This window comes from Geotrypetes seraphini, chromosome 5 (genome assembly GCF_902459505.1).
Source record: "Geotrypetes seraphini chromosome 5, aGeoSer1.1, whole genome shotgun sequence".
NCBI classification, from domain to species: Eukaryota; Metazoa; Chordata; class Amphibia; order Gymnophiona; family Dermophiidae; genus Geotrypetes; species Geotrypetes seraphini.
Window position 1 is genome coordinate 201,115,652 of NC_047088.1, and position 14,635 is coordinate 201,130,286.

The 14,635-nt window shown below is 46.7% G+C and overlaps 1 protein-coding gene across 3 annotated transcripts in view; it reads right to left on the bottom strand.

Annotated features, from left to right (window-relative positions):
* Window positions 1-468: 468 nt before the first annotated feature.
* Window positions 469-14,635, bottom strand: part of DYNC1I2 (dynein cytoplasmic 1 intermediate chain 2) — a 209,018-nt gene continuing 194,851 nt past the window's right edge. For all 3 annotated transcript variants that reach the window (XM_033945658.1, XM_033945659.1, XM_033945657.1), the window contains one exon: window positions 469-1,208. In XM_033945658.1, the coding sequence (XP_033801549.1) occupies window positions 1,095-1,208 (114 nt within the window). In that variant the 3' untranslated portion in view covers window positions 469-1,094. The remainder of the gene's footprint in view (window positions 1,209-14,635) is intronic.

Consider the following 14,635-nt stretch of genomic DNA (forward strand, 5'->3'; position numbering starts at 1 on the left):
AGCCTTACTGGGTCAGACCAATGGTCCATCAAGCCCAGTAGCCCATTCTCACGGTGGCCAATCCAGGTCACTAGTACCTGGCCAAAACATAAGGAGTAGCAATATTCCATGCTACCGATCCAGGGCAAGCAATGGCTTCCCCCATGTCTTTCTCAATAACAGACTATGGACTTTTCCTCCAGGAACTTGTCCAAACTTTTCTTAAAACGCTATCTGCTCTTACCACAACCTTTGCTAATCCTGTTTATGAAGCTGGGACTCCTGGAAGGAACCCCGGGGCCCACTTTTGTGTGAAAAGTCAGAATGGAATAATTAATTCATTGATAAGGCATGGAACTTTGGCTTTCTGATAGCCACCTCCAGAATATTTTTTATTATCATTACTGCAGAGAAGTATACACAAGTACCGTAGCCATACCTAAAAAGAAAAATAAATCTCAAGAGAAGAAAAAGAACCAAGCACGTGTCTATTGTTTATACCAAAACCTTCTTTTTACTGCATTTAGCAGAGAAAACCAGAACAATGAAAAATTGAAGAAGTCATTTCATTTTACAAAGTCTGAAGAATCAATTGCCAAATGCAGAATGCTTTATAAAATTAGTACAGGCCAATTACTGGTTTGTTTACAGAAAAAAAGTTATTACTATAGTCTGAATTTTATTATTAAAAAAAACAACCAATCTGCTGCATGCACTTCTAAGGACAACATGTATAATGGGTTACAATATTAACAGTCCTTAAGATAATGAAAGAGTCACCTGTTATCTAAGTTTTGATTATTTAAAAATGAAGACCTTTTTCCAAGAACATCTCTGACTAGCAGTAGATTATACACCTTTGTTTTTTTTTGGGGGGGGGTTTAAAGAAAGGGGCCTCTTTCAAATTCAGATACAGCAGTATTAAAGGTCACATGTAAAGATAATGCATTTCTAAATATATAAAGAATGGTGGTATTGCTGTACACCTTTATGCAATAAAGTTTATACATTTTTGTACTCAAGTTTCAATCCACATTATTTCTCTTCATATTATCTTTTAGACAGGAACACGTTATCTAAATCTTAACCACATAAACAAGTCCCAAATGTCGTATTTAGACAGGAATGCGGTTCGCAGCTTCCTCCTCGGCATCTGCTCGGTTTGCATTGATTTCTGCCAGTGTCCGAGCAAATCGTGTCCACTCATCATTGCGAGGTACAGTAATTTGCTGTTCAGGAAGAAAAAAAAAATGTTTACATGCTAGTAATGACTTTATTCTCAAGAAGACTTAAAACCAAAGATTAACTCTAAGGAATCATAAATCTATAGAAAAGAAAGAATATGGTCAAGGATACCGTTGACTTCATTAGGATCAGTAGGCAGCAGACGAGCAATGCTTGTACAGTGGTGCCTCACACAACGAACTTAATTGGTTCCAGGAGCAAGTTTGTTATGCGAAACGTTCGTTATGTGAAACGCGTTTTCCCATAAGAATACATGTAAAAAAAAATAATTCGTTCTGCAGCATAAAATATGCTAAGATGACATAAAAAAAGATAAATTTTTGGTTATTATTTTTATTTAGATACATCTAAAAACATAATTGTTTTTTAAAACAACACACATTTTTTAAATTTAAAGACAGACTAAGTAGAGTCTAATTTTACAGTGAGAGAGGGCAGAGTCTCAGCGGCAAAAACTGGGACTTAACTGTTCATTTTTTTTTTTTTTTCTACCGTGTTTCCCCGATGATAAGGCAGGGCCATCAAATAAGACAGCCCCCCCTTTTTAGAAAAAAATGTAAAATAAGGCACCCCCCCGCAAATAAGCCACCCACCGATACCTGCGCTTACCCGAATCGGGTGGTACGGTGGGTGACTCCGTGTGGTCCCTGGCACCCCCGACACGATCGGGGCAAGAGGGAGCTCAAGCCCTCTTGCCCCCCCGACTCCCCGACACGATCGGGGCAAGAGGGAGCCCAAGCCCTCTTGCCCCCCGACTCCCCGACACGATCGGGGCAAGAGGGAGCCCAAGCCCTCTTGCCCCCCCGACTCCCCGACACGATCGGGGCAAGAGGGAGCCCAAGCCCTCTTGCCCCCCCCCCACTCCCCGACACGATCGGGGCAAGAGGGAGCCCAAGCCCTCTTGCCCCCCGACTCCCCAACACGATCGGGGCAAGAGGGAGCCCAAGCCCTCTTGCCCCCCCGACTCCCCGACACGATCGGGGCAAGAGGGAGCCCAAGCCCTCTTGCCCCCCCGACACGATCGGGGCAAGAGGGAGCCCAAGCCCTCTTGCCCCGCCGATTCCCCAACTCCCCGACAATATCGGGCCAGGAGGGAGCCCAAGTCCTCCTGGCCACGGCGACCCCCTAACCCCACCCTGCACTACATTACGGGCAGGAGGGATCCCAGGCCCTCCTGCCCTCGACGCAAACCCCCCCTCTCCCCAACGACCGCCCCCCCAAGAACCTCCGACCGCCCCCCCAGCCGACCCGCGACCCCCCTGGCCGACCCCCACGACACCCCCAACCCCCTTCCCCGTACCTTTCTGTAGTTGGCCGGACAGACGGGAGCCAAACCCGCCTGTCCGGCAGGCAGCCAACGACGGAATGAGGCCGGATTGGCCCATCCGTCCCAAAGCTCCGCCTACTGGTGGGGCCTAAGGCGCCTGGGCCAATCAGAATAGGCCCGGGAGCCTTAGGTCCCTCCTGGGGGCAGGGCCTGAGGCACATGGTCGGGTTGGGCCCATGTGCCTCAGGCCCCGCCCCCAGGAGGGACCTAAGGCTCCCGGGCCTATTCTGATTGGCCCAGGCGCCTTAGGCCCCACCAGTAGGCGGAGCTTTGGGACGGATGGGCCAATCCGGCCTCATTCCGTCGTTGGCTGCCTGCCGGACAGGCGGGTTTGGCTCCCGTCTGTCCGGCCAACTACAGAAAGGTACGGGGAAGGGGGTTGGGGGTGTCGTGGGGGTCGGCCAGGGGGGTCGCGGGTCGGCTGGGGGGCGGTCGGAGGTTCTTGGGGGGGGGCGGTCGTTGGGGGGAGGGGGGGTTTGCGTCGAGGGCAGGAGGGCCTGGGATCCCTCCTGCCCGTAATGTAGTGCAGGGTGGGGTTAGGGGGTCGCCGTGGCCAGGAGGACTTGGGCTCCCTCCTGGCCCGATCGTGTCGGGGAGTCGGGGGGGCAAGAGGGCTTGGGCTCCCTCTTGCCCCGATCGTGTCGGGGAGTCGGGGGGGCAAGAGGGCTTGGGCTCCCTCTTGCCCCGATCGTGTCGGGGAGTCGGGGGGGCAAGAGGGCTTGGGCTCCCTCTTGCCCCGATCGTGTCGGGGAGTCGGGGGGGGCAAGAGGGCTTGGGCTCCCTCTTGCCCCGATCGTGTCGGGGAGTCGGGGGGGCAAGAGGGCTTGAGCTCCCTCTTGCCCCGATCGTGTCGGGGAGTCGGGGGGGCAAGAGGGCTTGGGCTCCCTCTTGCCCCGATCGTGTCGGGGAGTCGGGGGGGCAAGAGGGCTTGGGCTCCCTCTTGCCCCGATCGTGTCGGGGAGTCGGGGGGGCAAGAGGGCTTGGGCTCCCTCTTGCCCCGATCGTGTCGGGGAGTCGGGGGGGGGCAAGAGGGAGCCAGGCGGAGAGAGGGCAGTTAAGCGCAGTGCCTGCGCGGAAGGATGCAGCTCGGGCGACTTCGTTGTGTGAAACGAAGTTCGTTGTACGAATCAAGACATAAAGTTCGTTGTGCGCAGCGTTCGCTGTGCGAGGCGTCCGTTATGCGAGGCACCACTGTATTTGGCTTATGTGAATTTTTGTTTTCTTTAGAACACACATAACAGGGTTCCAAAATAAATTTAACATTTTCTTCATAAGATCAATACACCTTTTACGGGATCTATTGTTTCCTCTCATTCCAAGGACTAACTTTTTGTCTTAATGTATTTTAATTTTGCACCTTTTATTAATTTGTCTATTTAAAAAAATGTCTTTACTTAAACCGGCAATTCATCCACTTATGCTGGATCCCTCTCTAGAATAGAAGAACCCCAATTTATATTAAATTCATGCTTCTAATTCACTGCTTCCCAGCACAAGTGGAATAACCTTCCTAGCTATTCCAGTTACTAATGGGCAGACAGCTGAGCCTCACTATATGTAGCATAAAAACTACTTTCTTTTCCTCTAGTCTTCTTACTCCCAAGCTGGGTTAAGGCATGCAATGAGCACTGGTTATGATGCACTGTATTTTACAGTGTATGTGATAAAGAATGACACGGGGACAAATTTTTCCCTGTCCCTGCGGGAACTCATTTTACTGTCCTGTCACCGCCCCATTCCTGAAAGCTCTGTCCTCATCTGCACAAGCCTCAAACACTTTAAAATCATAAGTGTTTAAGGTTTGTGCGGTTAAGGCTAAGCTTACAGGAATGGGGCAAGGACAGGGATGACGACAAAACTCATGGGGACGGGATGGGGAATTGAGTTCCTGCGGGGACGGGGACAAATTTGTCCCTGTGTAATTCTCTAGTATGTGAGAACAGAAGCAGCAGGGATATTTTAACAGCTATATGTGATCCCTCCAGCAGCAGCCAAGGTAACCAAGCCAAATGCTCATAGTATGAATTTGTACCACCTTCTTCACTTGTACACAGAAAGAAGCTGAAGTCTGGGAGGTCTGCTTAAGACCAGAAACTGATGGGATGCAAGAAATGCAGATGCAGTCAGGAACTGAAAGTAGGGGAGAGCAGGAATCACAAGCAGCAAGAAGTGGAGAGAGCGAGAGCACCTTAAGGGACCTGTGTTAAGACAACTGAGTACGAGACTGAAACAGATACAGGGCATGAGCCTTCTACATATGACAGTGGGGCTCAACCACGGTTGAAACCCAAGGAAATGTTTCTTGAAGATGTACCAAAAGGCAAAATGACTCTAAGGATTGAATGGCTACACACAGAAACAGAACAGAGGGAAGCAGAAATTGGGGAAACAAAGCAGGATGAAGGGCAAAAACCCCAGCAACTGCTCTCAGTGGGGGGACAGTATCCTGAGACACCCCTTTCAACTCCCAAATAAGAAACCTATGTATTTCAATTGTTTTAAATGGAGCTGAAACTATCTGCAGTTTTCTGGCTATCATCCTGGTTTGCTTTGTGTATGAGGGTGGAAGACAGTGGAGCAGTAAGATGGGTGACAGATGAAGAAATACTTTCAGCGATTCGAAAAGCTGGCAAATTGGGAACAGCATATTAATGGATGATTTCAACTACTATGGCTCAGACTCACTAAAGAAAGCAATTCAAAACCTTGAGAGCACAAAACTAATCATTTCAACACACTGCACCAAGATCTGCATTGGCCATCTAGTCTGCCAAGTCACATTTTCAATTCATTATTAAAACAATCCAACAATGTTATTAACAATATTTTACTGTCTAACTTTGTCTTCCCTTCTCCCATTGAGATACACAGCACTTTCATATCATATACAATGAGTGCATGTGTACCATTCTTGCCCATCATAAATTACATCAAGGCTTTGGATGTGTTAAGTTTTGTTTTGAGAGCAACGGAAACTGAGGAGTCTCCAAAATTGCAGCTTGGTGGATTCCATAATCTGAAACTTGAGTGACATTAAGCTATAAACATATTTTGGGGTTATCTAGCAATTAGGCCATCTAACTCTATATCACTTTATCCATAGTAATAACTGGCTTGTAATTTGGCTCAGAATTCCTGATACGAGACAGTTGTTTACTGAAAAAGTTTTGGGGAAAGGCAGTTCCCACAGTAGTATCCCTGAGTCTTCCGGAACATGTAACCACATTTCTTTAAAGCTCATAGTCTGGAGAGTGCAAGAGCCACTTTCTCCAACACAGATATATCAGTTTTAAAAGCCACTTGAGTGCAGCCTTATTCACAGGTGTATGTCTCTCCACTGCTCTTTCCCTTATTTCAAAATATGGAAGGGAGACTGATGGGTTGTTGGCACTTTCCCTGCTCTTCTCTTGGCCATACGATTCCTTACTAAGACTGTAGTCAACTCTGCAGCACAATATTTTTCTAAGTGCTGACTTAAAAAGGTTGGGAGACATTGCTCTAGTTGCTGCAGAAATCACCATACTGATCTTTTCAGAAACTTAAAGCCAGAAGTATGCATGTATGTTACTCCCATCCCCCCCAACCCCCAAAATTGCACATATGACTTATATTCACAGGGAGGGACATGGAAAGATGGCTTAGTGGCAGTACTGCATACTGCTGTTTAAAGAACTTGGGTTTAATCACTGGGCTAGCCAGGGCTATGAATGCTACAAAGCAAAGAAGTTCCAACTAGTGTTTAACAGCACCACCTAGTGACCAGATCTGGGTTCAGGTTACTGCTTTCTGGAGTGAGCCACAATCTGTGGTTTCTGGGCAAGGACTGTTCCTCAAATGCTGAGCTATATAAGTTGAGAAGGGATATAAAAATAAGGGAAAAATCCTGGGCGTTAAGAATGAAAGCTCATAAAAGCCATAGCCCAGTAGGCAATTCTGATGAAGTAGGAAGCCCAAAGGAGCAGAAGGAAATTGCTGGGCCAAAAAGCAAAAGCTGCTTATCTCACCTGTAACCACTGTTCACAGTGGATAGCCAGATAAGTCTGCCACATGCAGTGACATCAGTTGTTTCCTGGATACCAAATGTGCTCAAATTTTTAAAAGGAAACCTAAACGGCATTTGTACTTGCATGTTGCAGACAGAGTAAAAGCATGCAAACTGCAAAGACTCCTTAGCCATGCACTATAGCTTAAGAGAAGGCAATTTTGGAAGGTGGGAGGGTATGTGTGGTTGACTTAAGACTGCTTGTGAATCTGGTGGTGCTCAGGGAAAGCAGAATAAGTCTTCCGAAGCTAAAGGTTGTTGAGAAGTCCCCTTCCCATTTCCTCTAAGCCAATCTGCACAGATGGGTGAATGTCAAGAAAGAGTTGAGATAATTGTTTAGTTCATTCTTAAAAATTCATTAGTGATGATGGAAGTTTGTGTCTAGACAGTAATGAGAAGTTAAGTTTATGTACTGAACTCCAGGTAGACAAAGCAAAGGTGTGCTATGCAACCTGCCGCCATTCTTCTGACATTATGAGCTTTCATTAGGCATTGCAAAGACAAGTCTTAATCAATATGTATTCTGAGATCCAACCTGAAAAAAATTACCCCCTTCTTTTACTAAGGGCTCTTTTTACTAAGCTGCATTAGCGTTTTTAGCGCACGCTATACCCGTGCTACACGGCTAGAACTAACGCCAACTCAATGCTGGCATTAGTGTCTAGCGCGCACTATTCCACACGTTAATGCCCTAAGCAGCTTAGTAAAAGGAGCCCTAAGCCTTAGTAGAGGTTTCTACCTTGGCCCAGAGTGCTAAATGCTCCAACGCTCATAGAATTCCTATATGGCATCGGGGGCATTTAGCACTCCCAGCCGCGGTAGATACCTGCTACTATGGCTTACTAAAAGAGAGCCTTAGGAAAGAAAGTTGAAAGAACTATGGATTGATTTATGTGAAAGTTGAATGCCATTTTTGGAAGAAATTAGCCTATATTGCTAAATCACTTTTGTTTTGAAAATTGTAATTGGGAGGAATTTTATAATATGCACTGGCATTGGCAGCAGTGTTCCCGCTAAGCTGCGTTGGCCTGCGCTCGCGCACAAAATATTACATCGCAGCGCAAAGTTTCTCTTCACAGCGCACACACGCGTCGGTAAGGTAAGGGGACGCATTGGGGGGATTGCACTTCCCCACAATTGCCATGCTTCGGTTCCTCTTCTTCCTTCCTTCCTCCCCCCCACCCCCGCGGGACCCTGCGGCACCATCAACTCTTACTCCCTCTAATGTCGGCCCTGCAGCTCCAGACTTCCTCGCACCTTCTCCCCTCCCCCTTTGGATCGCTATTATTTTAAATGTTATAGCCGCGGAGCTGTATCCATCAGTGGAGATGTCTAACCTCGGCCTGCCCCGGAACTCTTACTGCAACAGTGACTTCCTGTTCCTGCCTAGACGGGCGGCTGCTGCAGTAAGAGTTCCGGGGCAGGCCGAGGTTAGACATCTCCACTGATGGATACAGCTCCGCGGCTATAACATTTAAAATAATAGCGATCCAAAGGGGGAGGGGAGAAGGTGCGAGGAAGTCTGGAGCTGCAGGGCCGACATTAGAGGGAGTAAGAGTTGATGGTGCCGCAGGGTCCCGCGGGGGGGGGGGAGGAAGGAAGGAAGAAGAGGAACCGAAGCATGGCAATTGTGGGGAAGTGCAGAGCTGCAGGGAAGAGTGTTGCGGTACCCAGCTGGAGGGAGAAGGAAGATGAGGGAGGGAATTAAAGGAGATGCCAGGGCTTGGAGCGTAGGAGGAAGGTATGCCAGTCTAAGGGAAAAGGAAGGGGGAGATGTGAGAGCATGGAGGGGGAGCGAAAGATGGAAGAAAAGGAAAGGAGAGAGATGCCAGAGAATCAGGGAAGGGGAGATACCAGACTATGAGGAGAGGTGTGGGAGAGGGAAGGCGAGGAGAGAGATGCCAGACCAATGGGGTGAAAGGAGAGATGGAAGGGGGAGGCATACAGTTTCTGGAAGGGGCATAGAAGGAGAGAAGATGCCATATAGGGGAAGAGAGACGGCAGACAGTGGATGGAAGGAAGAGAGTTACAAGAAGATGAGGAAAGGAGAAACCACAGAAGACAAAGGTAGAAAAAAATTTCTATTTATTTATTGCTTTAGGAGACATGTGTCACTGTTTCTGTGAAGCATTGTATGCAGAGTCCAGCTTCTTGCTGGTTCAATTTAACCTTTGTCTATGTATTTTTATTTTATCCCCCCTTTTACAAAACTGTGAAGCGTTTTTAGCACCAGCCTTGGTGGTAGCAGCTCTGATGCTCAGAATTTTATGAGCATCAGAGCTGTTACCTCCGTAGCTAAAATCCACACTACAGTTTTGTAAAAGAGGGAGGGGTTAGTTTGTGATTACATATTCCTTACTAGGCGAAGGTGTTTTCTGTGTTCTGTGTGTTCGAAAGACATGGTTTTCTGTTAGGATTGACGGTGTAGGATTGATCTGTGCTGGTCTGGCTTGTTTAGTTTTACAATGGGTGTATTGATGTACTGCTCACTGCAATATGTAAGATGCTGCCTTTTCCTAGGTACTCATGTGTGACGTGTGGTTTGTTACTAAAAATCATGTTTTTCTTACAGATGGGGGGGGGGTGCCAAAAAATGATGGGCCCCGGATGTTACATATGCTAGGTACGCCACTGTATGTAAAGATACCAGAAAGCTGGCGTAGCAAAAACTTCTAAGTTTTGAGTATTTAACCCTCCCACAATCTCACGGGCACTCGTTTCAAGTTTATTGAGATTTTGATTTAAACGCAATATCAAATATTTTCAATGCGTATAACAAAAATAAATTTGGGGAAATAAATAAAACCATTTGAACCAGTGTTCCCGCTAAGCTGCGCTGGCATGCGCTGGCGCACAAAATATTACATCGCAGCGCACACGTTTCTCGTCACAGCGCACGATCGGAAGAGGCGTACGGCAGATGGCAGGGCGGCGAGAGGAGAATCGGGCGAGTTGGCTCATAACTTGCTGGCGCCCGATATTTTTGGCTCACGGTGAAAAAAGTTTGCTCACAACACCCGCCCGCTTAGAGGGAACACTGATTGGCAGTCGCCTAAGAAGCAATCACCAATAGCATGTCAATCATGAACCAGCGCCGATTATATAATTTTGCTTTTTTTTTTACACTGGAGCCTTAAATGTAGGCCTGCTTACATTTAAGGTGTCGGTGTCACACTAACAGAAGCGCTTAGGGCCATTTCTAGCACAAGCCATACCCACAAGCCACGCCAGCCACCCACAAGCCACGCCAGCCTTAGGCATACTTACATGCCCCTAAGCGCTTCTGTAAGCGTGACACTGGCACCATTCGGACCATTTTTTAGAAAACATGCTTCTGGATTGGTTGGTTAACTGGCGGTAAGGGCTAACCTTATGCGTGACTTTGAAAATTTTCCCCTTCGTGCCTACAGTATGTAAGAAACAGATACTTGCAATCTCAATCACTTAACCTTAGAAGTAATGTCTAAAAGGAGGTCTCAATAAGCATTTAAAAACCACACTGAAATCCCAGGACAGTGCAAATGGTTTTACAGGTGACTTGATTTGCAGAAATACTTTCAAAGAGTGAATTACAGAAAGATGGTAAGCAGCTATTACATTTGTTTTCAGACAGACTTTGGGAGATGAAAAAGACAGTACTGGTAAATAACAGAAGAATGGAAATTTCGCTTTGCATACTACACAGTCCTGAAACAAGCAGAAGATTTAGTTGATTGTGCATGCACAGAGTACACTGGAAACATTGCAGGAACAGTCAAGGGAAGAAAATAGTTTTCCCTCAACACCTACACTGTTTATGCCGGTGATGCCTAGATTCTGTGGTATCAAGAATGAAAGGATATTTTAGATTGATTGGATCCTTTATGAATAACTGAAGGAGGAACCATACTTGCCTTGGTGAATATTCTTTTAATTTGGTACTAAAGACAATAGTGAAAAAGCACATAGCAGATCTTTTCCACAATGCCTTAGGTGTGTCACGACAACCAAAAGATACTATGTGAGGATATACTGGACAAATCTACATGATTAATGGTTTGAATGTATTATCATGTGTGTATTCACATTTTCCAGATCTAGAGAACAAAGCCAGTCTCTCATCTAATACAGGTAATTATCATGACACAGGTCTCTAATTTTCTTTGGAATCTGGAAGTATCTGGAATAAAGCACTTGTTACATAATAAATGACAGCAGATAAAGACCTATATTTACACAAATTAGAAATTCATGATTAAATTAAATTGGGTTTTTTCTTGATTTCTGGGCCATAGACCTTAGAAATCCACCCAGTACTGTCCTTAGGTTCCAACTACTGGAGTTGTTGTCAAAGCTCACTCCAGCCTATCCAAACCATCTTGTCGTTTGCAGAATTCAGACCATGAAAGTCTCCCCAACACTATCCCTCATGTTCCAAATTGCTGGGGGTTCCTATTGAAGTCCTCCCCTGCCCATCCTAAATCATCTTCATGACTCAGATCTTGCAAGTCTGCCCAGTACTGGCATTACTTCTTCAATTTATTCTGAATTATTACTGAGTAATTAGAGATCCTCTGTGCTCATCCCACACTTTTTTGAATTCTGTCACCATTTTCCTTTCAACCACTTTGCTCAGGAAGACATACCAGGCATCAATCACCCTCTCTATGAAACAGAATTTTCTTACATTACTCCTAAGTTTATCATCCTGCAACTTCAATTTAAGCCCTCTAGTTTTACCAATTTCCCTTCTCTACTAAAGATTTGGTTCTATATTTAATATCTTTCAAGTATCTAAACATCTGTATCTTATCTCCCCTGTCCTCTAGAGCAGTGGTTCCCAATCCTGTCCTGGAGGACCACCAGGCCAGTCGTGTTTTTAGGATAACCCTAATGAATATGCATGAGAGAGATCAGCATATAATGAAGGTGCCAGGCATGCAAATCTGCTCCATGCATATTCATTAGGGTTATCCTGAAAACCCGACTGGCCTGGTGGTCCTCCAGGACAGGGTTGGGAACCCCTGCTCTAGAGTATATATGTTCAGGTCTTCTAGTCTCTTTTCATATGTCTTTTGGTGCAAACTCTCTACCATTTTCATTGCCTTCCTCTGGACTGCTTTGAGTCTTCTTATATCCTTGGCCAGATACAACTTTCAAAATTGAACAGAATGTTCCAAGTGGGGCCTAACGACCTGTACAGAGGCATCAATACCTCCTTTCTTCTACTGGTTACACGTCTCCCTATACAATTTGGCATCCTTCTAACTACAGCCACCGCCTTTGTTCTTTGTTGGAATGGGACATATATGATACCCCTGGGTAGGGCAATTATTTCTTCCTCATCCCAGAAGATCTTGGACTTGTATTAGAAAAGAAAAATTTCATGGGAGAGTGGCTTGAAGGAATGCTTAAAAACTGTCATCTGGGTCTCTTTCTGATGCAAAGGACTCATGTATCCAATTTTTCTTTTATTTTTGAGCAATCATTGGTCTACAAAGAGGGCTAAATGCCCCATTATTGCAAGATACCAAGATTCTAGCAATGATCTCTGCTATGCTTCAAAATATTGCTTTAGACCCAATTAATCAAAACTGGTCTCCTTGGTTTAAGGTATTATGGCCTTGATCTTTGAGGCTGGGAAAAAACAGCCATTATTACCCACCTTTTGTTTTTCCCTTTTATGTTTTTTCTTCTCTTCTATCAAAAATTGTAACTATTCCCCCTCTTAACCACACATGTCTTGTATGTTTTACCCACAAATTATTTTAAACTTATGTTTACACTCAGTTTGTTAAGTGTGTTAAATTTTAACTAACAACAAATTTGTTTTTATGTCACCATTAATATTGTACTTGTTTCATTTATTAATACATGTTATTTTATTGTTCATCGCCTAGCAATTTAAATAGGCGATTCATCAAGAAAGCACAGTTACTTACCGTAACAGGTGTTATCCAGGGACAGCAGGCAGATATTCTTAACACATGGGTGACGTCACCGACGGAGCCCTCGGTACGGACCTTTTTAACTAGAAGTTTCTAGTTGGCCGCACCGCGCGTGCGCGAGTGCCTTCCCGCCCGACGGAGGAGTGCGTGGTCCCCAGTTAGGATAAGCCAGCTAAGAAGCCAACCCGGGGAGGTGGGTGGGACGTAAGAATATCTGCCTGCTGTCCCTGGATAACACCTGTTACGGTAAGTAACTGTGCTTTATCCCAGGACAAGCAGGCAGCATATTCTTAACACATGGGTGACCTCCAAGCTAACAAAGAGGGAGGTGGGATGGTTGGCCATTAGGAAAATAAATTTTGTAACACAGATTGGCCGAAGTGTCCATCCCGTCTGGAGAACGCATCCAGACAGTAGTGAGTAGTGAACGTGTGAACTGAGGACCAAGTGGCCGCCTTGCAGATTTCCTCGATGGGCGTGGAGCGGAGGAAAGCCACAGAAGCAGCCATAGCTCGGACTCTGTGGGCCGTGACAGTTCCTTCCAGTGAGAGACCGGCCCGAGCGTAGCAGAAAGCAATACAGGCAGCAAGCCAATTTGAAAGTGTCCGTTTGGAGACAGGACGACCCAAACGGTTGGGGTCGAAAGACAAAAAGAGCTGAGGGGCTGTTCGGTGAGCTCTGGTACGATCAAGATAGTAAGCAAGGGCACGCTTACAATCCAGCGTGTGCAACGCCTGTTCCCCAGGATGCGAGTGAGGCTTAGGGAAGAAGACGGGCAGCACAATGGACTGGTTGAGGTGAAAAGCTGAGACCACCTTGGGAAGGAATTTAGGGTGGGTACGCAGAACAACCTTGTCATGGTGAAAAACAGTGAAAGGTGGGTCGGCAACCAGTGCATGCAGTTCGCTAACCCTCCTGGCAGAGGTGATGGCAATTAGGAAAAGCACCTTCCAGGTAAGAAGCCTGAGAGAAGTTGTGGCAAGAGGCTCAAACGGAGGTTTCATGAGAGCTGAGAGAACCACATTCAGGTCCCAGACGACAGGAGGAGGCTTGAGAGGCGGTTTGATGTTGAAGAGTCCTCTCATGAATCTGGAAACCAGAGGATGAGCCGTGAGGGGTTTTCCGAGAATAGGCTCATGAAACGCAGTGATGGCACTGAGGTGGACTCTGATGGAGGTAGTTTTGAGGCCAGCGTTGGACAGTGAGAGCAAATATTCCAAGACAGTTTCCACCGCTAAGGAGGTGGGTTCTTGATGATGCCGGAGACACCAGGAGGAAAATCTGGTCCACTTCTGATGGTAACATTGGAGAGTGGCCGGTTTCCTGGAAGCGTCCAAAATGAGGCGGACCGGTTGAGATAGATTCTCTGGAGAGGTCAGCCCGAGAGAAACCAAGCTGTCAGGTGGAGCGAAGACAGATTGGGATGTAGCAGAGACTGATGCTGTTGCGTAAGTAGAGTAGGAAACACAGGAAGTAGAATGGGTTCCCTGGAGCTGAGCTGGAGCAGGAGTGAGAACCAGTGTTGGCGAGGCCACCGAGGTGCGATAAGAATCATGGTGGCGTGGTCTTTGCGGAGTTTGGACAAGGTCCGCAACATCAGAGGAAGTGGAGGGAAGGCATACAGGAACCGATCCCTCCAATCGAGCAGGAATGCATCCGGGGCCAGACGGTGAGGAGAGAAGAGTCTGGAGCAGAATTGGGGCAGCTGATGATTGTGAGGTGCTGCAAAGAGGTCCACCTGAGGAGTGCCCCATCGAGCAAAGATGGAGAGCAGAGTCGGAGGGTCCAACGTCCACTCGTGGGGTTGAAGGATGCGACTGAGATTGTCGGCCAGAGAGTTCTGTTCGCCCTGGATATAGACCGCCCTGAGAAAAAGATTGCGGTCCGTGGCCCAGGTCCAGATGCGCAGAGCCTCCAAACAAAGGGGGCGAGATCCGGTGCCGCCTTGCTTGTTTATGTAGTACATGGCGACTTGATTGTCCGTGCACAGGAGGAGGACTTGAGGGCAGAGAAGATGTTGGAAAGCCTTGAGGGCATAGAACATGGCTCTGAGTTCCAGGAAATTGATGTGATGACGACGCTCCTGTGGGGTCCAAAGTCCCTGGGTGCGTAGAT